Below are 7500 nucleotides of genomic sequence, written 5' to 3'. Positions count from 1 at the left end.
GACTTAAAAGAACTTGAGAGGGCAGCGCGCGACCTCTTTAATTCCCCCCACCCCCCCAAGACCTGGCGCGCCTCGTTTCATCTCTCCCTCTTGGTATGGAAACAAGAGGGAACCAATTAATGAGGACTACTTGATATTAAAAGACTTTGAACCAGCAGTGCTAGCAGCTGCTACCTCCAAGACATCTCACACATGTGCACGCCATACTTGCCAACCCTCCCGATTTTTCCGGGAGACTCCCGAATTTCAGTGCCTCTCCCGAAAATCTCCCAAGACAACCATTCTCCCGAATTTCTCCCGATTTTTCCAGCCGGACAACAATAAACTGCCTTTAGCGTCATCTCTCACCTGAAAAGGAGACTATTATATATGTCTCCGTTCTCCATAGGTTTATCTATAACCCATAAAGTAGGCAGGCACGGAGCTATTTCTCAGCGTGTGTTTATTCCAGCCGGCACGTTAATACACTGACACACAACATCCGGATTCCCATCATGCATTGCTTCAAAACCACGGTAAGTAGTAACGGTCAGAGAAGCACAAGGCGGCGGCAACGCACCCCAGTATTATGGGCTCGCCAGTACTCAAATGGCAGAACAAAGGCTACTCAAATAGTGAAAGGTAAGTGTTACAGTACAGTACAGTACAGTTACGGCCCCGCCCCGCCCACCCCGACCCCGCCCACCTCAACCCCCCAATCTCCCGAATTCGGAGGTCTCGAGGTTGGCAAGTATGGTGCACACTCAACCTTACACACACACATGCAGTCAGAAAACAAGGATACGGTGCTGCTTGAATAAGGTGAGATGTCGGCCATGTCGGCCAGGTCACCACACTCGGACTTGATGAGGGACAGCGACAAGCTTTCGGGCCCGTGTTGGCTCGGGGAACTCTGCCTGTTGTGGTGGTGACCGAGGTGCCCTCCTCCTAGGGTGGCCATTTTGGTTCTCAGGCTTAGAGTTTCTCGGGTCATGTCCATGGAATCCGGGGAGGAGCGAATGTGGTGGTGGTGGTGGTGGTGGTGGTCCTTGGGCCCTGTGGTGTACCCGGCTCCGCCCCCGTGCGATCCCAGAGGGCTGTGAAAGGGGTAGCCCATAAGCGGGAGGGGAAACGGATGGCGAAAGGACGGAGGGCTGAAGCCAAGAGTGGCAGTGAGGGGGGATGGGTGGAGAGAGGGGTGGTGTGGAGGTGGAGGAGGAGGTAGAGATGGGTTGCCGTTTTCCTCACAGCCGCTGCCGCCGCCGCCGCCGCTCTTGCGGACCACTAGCGGCAACGCCTCGGTTTGGTCGTTGGGAGTTGGCAAGCTGCTTAATCTGCCGCTTAGACCGTTGAAGGAATCCAGCGGGCTGGGAGCGATGATGTCTCCGAAACAGTGGAGCCTCTGATTGGACGAGTGGTAGTTGGAGGTGGGGCTGCCGTCCCCGTTGAGACTCAGGGCCAACGCGCCGCCACCGAAACGGGAATCCGGGGTGAGGGAGGGGAGAGGCCCAAAGAGCGGCGGACAGGAGGAGGATGAATTGGAGGAAGAGGAAGGGGCAGCTGGGGTGCTACTGTGACAGCCATGATGATGGCTGACGGCTTGCTTGGGCGATGAGAACCCCTTGACGACGGTGTCAACAACCTGCGAGACGGCGCAGTTGAGCTCTTGCTTCAGCGTCTCCGCTAACTGTCTCCCTCCTTTCCTCTTCACCATCCTCTCCGCATTCATCTCCTCTTCCTCCTCCTGCGACCTCCCTTCCACATCGTCCAACATTTCGCCATCCATCAAGGCCTGCTGTCTAAGTAGGGCTCTGGCCCGGTCCAGGAACAGGCCCGGGTCCAGTTCTGACAGTTCATCATGGCGGCGGCGCCCTCTGTCTCTGTGCCTCTCCTCTAGACCATCAGAGCGAATACTGTCCTCAGACAGGTTACCATCCTCATCCCTCTCACCGCCTCGGTCCCCCTCGCCACCGTCGTGGATCTCCTCCTCTTCTTCTGTCTCAGAATCATAGATCTGATAGAACTTCTCCTGGAGTTGGCGCAGTTGCTTCTAAACAAGATAGAACAGAGGATGTTTATTTATTGTAAGTCTTAAGGGGTGTTCGCATTGCCGGTTAAGATAGCGGATCATGGCCGTTTGGCAATTCGCCATTCTTCGCCAAAGATCGTGTGACAACGCACACAACCCTGCCCAGTGGCCTTGTGGTTAGAGTGTCCGTCCTGAGATCGATAGGTCGTGAATTCAAACCCTGGCCGAGTCATACCAAAGACTATAAAAATGGGATCCATTACCTCCCTGCTTTGCACTCAGCATCAAGGGTTGGAATTGGGGGTTGAATCACCAAAATTCAAAGCGGATACTGTCCTCGCCAAAGATCGTGTGACACCACACACAACCCTGCTCAGTGGCCTAGTGGTTAGAGTGTCCGTCCTGAGATCGATAGGTCGTGAATTCAAACCCCGGCCGAGTCATACTAAAGACTATAAAAAATGGGACTCATTACCTCCCTGCTTGGCACTCAGCATCAAAGGTTGTAATTGGGGGTTGAATCACCAAAATCAGAGCAGATAGTGTCCTCGCCAAAGATCGTGTGACACCGCACACAACCCTGCTCAGTGGCCCAGTGGTTATAGTGTCCGTCCTGAGATCGATAGGTCGTGAATTCAAACCCCGGCCGAGTCATACCAAAGACTATAACAAAGGGGGACTCATTACCTCCCTGCTTGGCACTCAGCATCAAAAGTTGGAATTGGGGGTTAAATCACCAAAATGATTCCCAAACGTGGCCACCTCACCTCCCAGGGGGTGGAACAAGGGGGTGGGTCAAATGCAGAGGGTAATTTCACCACACCTAGTGTTTGTGTGTAACTATCAGTGGTACTTTAACTTTTTAACTTTTAACCCTGGTCCATTCGCCATGAACCCTGACAACCGCCCCAAAAATAAACCGATTGATTGATTGATTGATTGAAGCTTTTATTAGTAGATTGCACAGTACAGTACAGTACATATTCCGTACAATTGACCACTAAATGGTAACACCCGAATAAGTTTTTCAACTTGTTTAAGTCGGGGTCCACGTAAATCAATTCATGGTAGACGATCTTGACGGTTTGAAATAGACCGTGTCCAAAACACCTTTCACTGTGTAAAGAACGGCAGCCTACGCATTTGCACCCAGAGATTCGTAAAAATATCTTGTTATCACAGACATAATCCGGCTGTCACATTGACCTGCAGGACTTTCCCGAAATGAACATGGTAACTACCGCACCAATCTGCCTTGGCGTCGTGTTCAAAACGTGTTGAGCAAGTGTTTCTGCCATGGTTGGGGCACGGTTCACGGCGGTTTAAGAACCGCCATCTAAACCAGCAATGTATGAATGCCAAAGATCCATTGGTGACCCACCTGCATGTCTTCCAGCTGCAGTTTCAGCTGCCTCCTCTCCTCTTGTCGCTGCTCCTGCCTGGAACACACCAGCTGCGGGAAGCTTTGCTGCTGTTGAGGCAGGCGCTGCTTCCTTTTGTTCTCCCGGTAGACCTCGCCGGCGCTAACCCCGCCGGCTCGTAAACCTGGAGAGCTGAGAAGGGAAGAGGTGCGGTCGCTTCGGCTGTGGCCGTGACTGATGCCTCTGTGCTCGTTAGTACCGCCGTTTCTGCACCTCTCATTGTCGAAGTTGGTTTCTTTGCCGTGGTTACCGGCAATGCTGGGCTGGACCAGCGGGGAATGACTCATGCCACGGATGATGTTTTCCACCCGGGCCCGCTTCGCCCGAAGGTGCTCATCTGACAGCCTGTCAAAGTCAAATGACGTGATGGAGAGCGGCTGAACAGTATGGGAACTGAGGTTGGAAGTCGGTCGCCCGAAAGAAGGCGGAGCCAAAGGGAGAGAGGGTCCGGGGGAAATGCAGTTGGACGGACTGTCCCGGTCTTGGGAGGAGGCGTTGCTGCAGCCGTCCTCGGCCTGGATCTCCGAGCCCCCACTGGACAGAGCTCCACTGCCCTGAAAAGCACAACAAGCCTACTTTAAGTAACAAATGACGGAATTATGAACAAGAAAATGATGAAAAATAAACAAGAACCTGAAAGCCGGAGTCACTCCCGCCATTCTTTCCCATGTTGCTCTTAAGAAGCTGCGAGATAATAGTCGCCCCGGGGAAAGGCATCATGGTGTCCTCGTACGAGTTGGCCCTTTTCAGCAGCTTCCTCAGAACGTTGGATTTCTCCCCGTCGCCGTTGCCGTTGCCGCCGTGGCCGCGGGCGACCAGCGAGAGGTCCCCGTCCCGATCGGGGCTGTGCGACTGCAGGTTCATGCTGTCGAGCAGGATCCCGGTCACGCCGCCCACGGTCCTTTTCACCCCGATGTCCACGCGTCTACGCTTGGTCTGTTTGGTTAGGAGCGCGGCGCTGTCATGATCAGGCATCCCGCAGGGCAGCTAAACCGACATGACCGTGGGTGGGATAAGGGGCACTGCAACTACACACACACACACACACACACACACACACAATACAAATTCATTAGGGTTTAATTGAAGAATTTAAAATCAGAGTTATAACACCATTTTAGTACATTTTTCCACTTGACTGGCAGGATTTCAAACATGAAGTCCAAACAAACATTAAAAAAAAAGTGCTTAGTGAGGTGCTTTTAAATTGTGTGAAAATAATAATTTTTTTAAAGGAATTTGTGCATCAATGAAGAGTTGATTTGAATAGAAAAATGCAGAAAAAAAAGAGCACATGCGTGGAAAAAGCAAACACTTTTATCCTGTCCACACTAGAAGGAACTTTGCAGGCAATTCATTTGGCGTTTAAGTCAAAATATGTTGACATCCAATTTACCAAACAAACTCATAAAAGCATACACTTTATTTTTGCGTTCACAGCATCCTCCAAACTAACCCACACACACACACACACACAAACACACACACACACACACACACACACACACACACATGAGGATTGCACCATGTCTTTGCTTTTTGTTTAATTAAGTCAAATCAGATGCAAAAGTTGTGTGTCTGTGTGAGCCAAATATCTAAAATTGTTCTTCCATCCATCATCCATCCTCCTCATTGCAGGACCAACACATATTTACTCAATAAATACTTATTTTAATGTTAAATTTTAAAAAAAATATGTCTTTGTTTATTTTAAAGTAAACCAACAGGACACTCTTTGTCAACTATTTAACATTACTTAAAGCACTTTGGCTAAAAAGCAACTTTTTTTATTATTATTTTGCACCTCAAAATACAATTTCCAGAGTGTTCCCCCTCCTTTTTAAAACTTGACAGGAGCGTTAAAGTTCAGCCTTGATTCTTTCAGTCGTCTGCGCGTCGGTGGCGCGCACATAGTTTGGAACGTTCTTCCAAAATAAACGTACAAGTTAGCGTCAGGCCAAATATAAACCGACATATGGCCAGGACTTTACACAACAACAACAACAACAACAACAAAACGTCAACAACACCCGCGCACAGTTTGTACTCACGCGTCTACGCGGGAGTGGGAAAAAAAAAAGAGGAAAAAAGATCCGTGCAGGTCGGTGCCGGTGATTGACTGCGGCGACAAGAGCGTCTCCGGGCGTGTGAGAGCGTGCGCGCCGGCTGCGTGCGTGGGTGCGTATACGCGCGTCAGAGAGATAGAGCGCGCGTCGCCTCCTCCAAATGATGACGAGCGCGCACCCGGCCCGTCCGCTACACTTTCCGCTCTCCGACGAGAAGACTTCCAACCCCGAAGAAAGCAGCGCCGAGACGTGCGTGGAAGTACACGCTTAAGACGCCGCGTCACGTGGTGGGCAACGCCCCCACCTGACCAATAAGGACGAAGCACCGGGACGGGCCAGTCTTTTTTTTTTTAATTTAAGAGAGGAGCCCCCCCCGGAGAGACGCGCCTCGGAGCGGCCCTGGACGATAGGACGAGTGAGTGCGTAAAATAAGGACTTTTTTTTTTTGTTGGTTTATTTAGCCCACATTTTTCACCCAAATGAAAATAATAGGAAGGACGTTATTATATTCCAATATGTTATGAAGCGATTCAAAATGTATTTATTAAAGCATTAAAGCATTAATACACGTTATTTTCATAATACACGCAAAAAAAAACCCAACAAAAAACTCCGTGCGTAATTAACGTGCGCATTAATTGACGCAGCCAGCGTGTGAAGAGCGTAGAAAAATGTGGGCTAAATATACAAAAAAAAGTATTTATTTTACGCACTCGCTTTGATGACGTCAGGGAGGGGATTGGAGACGCTCAAAAAGTGACGCAAGTTTCACAAAGTTAGTGGAAATTATTCTAAATAAATTGGGAAAACTCACATGTGCGCTTTTTTTGTATTGGTGTTTTTTCCTCGTGGATTTGTGCATAGCTCGCTTGGCAGCAACATGAGGGTTCCAGGTTCGATGCCTGCTCGTCACTGCCGTTGTGTCCTCGGGCTAGACACGTTGCCCACCTGCACCCATGCAGTGCCACCCACGCCGGTTTAAATGCAACTTGGATATTTTGGGTTTCACTACGTAAAAGCGCTTTGAGTCACTAGAGAAAAAGCGCTATATAAACACAATTCACTGCGCACACATGCAACAAAACTGCGCGCGTTTGATATCAGTATTATTTATCTTCCATCCAGCCATCCATTTCCTACCGCTTGTCCGAGCGCATGACAATGTAGACACATTGAAGTATTCCCCACCCCGCCCACGGAGGAGTTCCGTGCCGTGCCGTGCAGCTTCAAGCGGGCCTCTTCGTCCTAATGATCTCGCCACAATTATTTGGCATGGATTCGTGAGGTCCATGGCGCTGCGCGCACGCACACGCACCCATGACGCACACAAACGGAGGGTCTATTCGCCGCAAGGGGGACGTGGAACACTTTTACGCGGGGGATTGTGTGTGTGTGTGTGTGTGTGTGTGTGTGTGTGTGTGTGTGTGTGTGTGTGTGTGTGTGTGTGTGTGTGTGTGTGTGTGTGTGTGTGTGTGTGTGTGTGTGTGTGTGTGTGTGTGTGTGTGTGTGTGTGTGTGTGTGCATACAAATTGTCTGCACAAAGAAGATTGCATTGGCTGCTTGACTGCTGTATTCTTGTAAACATAAGCAGGTGAAAAAAGACAATTAGCTTTAAAATTATAGACTTTCAATTGCAATATTGACAGAATAAAATATGTTGTATTTTATCTGCATGCCTTTTTTCTGTCTTTTTTTTTTTTGGCAAAACATATTTTAACTCACCTTTGTGCATGTGTGTTTGTCCTATGATTGGTTGACTTTTTTTTCCCCACCCACCAACTCTTTTTTTTTGGAAGTTTTAAATCCACTTTTGTAAAAGATGCACATCTCTTCCATATGTTAATGACCTATATATGCCAGTATGGAGCACTTTTGTATATATATCATAAAATTATGTTTTCCTGATTAGTGCATGATGAAATACCCAAAGAGAATTTAAAAAAAAAAAAAAAAAAAAAAAGTTGACCAATGGAATTTGTAAAAAAAAATTCCCACTTTTAAATCC

The 7500-nt window shown here is 48.9% G+C and overlaps 1 protein-coding gene across 1 annotated transcript in view; it reads right to left on the bottom strand.

Moving 5' to 3' along the window:
* The window catches only part of LOC133659959 (prospero homeobox protein 1-like), a 66855-nt gene extending 61050 nt beyond the window's left edge, over positions 1 to 5805 (bottom strand). Inside the window, exons 1-4 of the mRNA XM_062062910.1 lie at positions 5481 to 5805; positions 4063 to 4457; positions 3390 to 3983; positions 785 to 2029 (exon numbers count right to left, since the gene is read on the bottom strand). Of these exons, the coding sequence (XP_061918894.1) occupies positions 785 to 2029; positions 3390 to 3983; positions 4063 to 4404 (2181 nt within the window). The 5' untranslated portion in view covers positions 4405 to 4457; positions 5481 to 5805. The remainder of the gene's footprint in view (positions 1 to 784; positions 2030 to 3389; positions 3984 to 4062; positions 4458 to 5480) is intronic.
* Between the last annotated feature and the right edge of the window lie 1695 nt (positions 5806 to 7500).

This window comes from Entelurus aequoreus, linkage group LG01, assembly GCF_033978785.1.
Source record: "Entelurus aequoreus isolate RoL-2023_Sb linkage group LG01, RoL_Eaeq_v1.1, whole genome shotgun sequence".
Taxonomy (NCBI): Eukaryota; Metazoa; Chordata; class Actinopteri; order Syngnathiformes; family Syngnathidae; genus Entelurus; species Entelurus aequoreus.
This window is presented reverse-complemented; position numbering and strand designations above follow the sequence as displayed.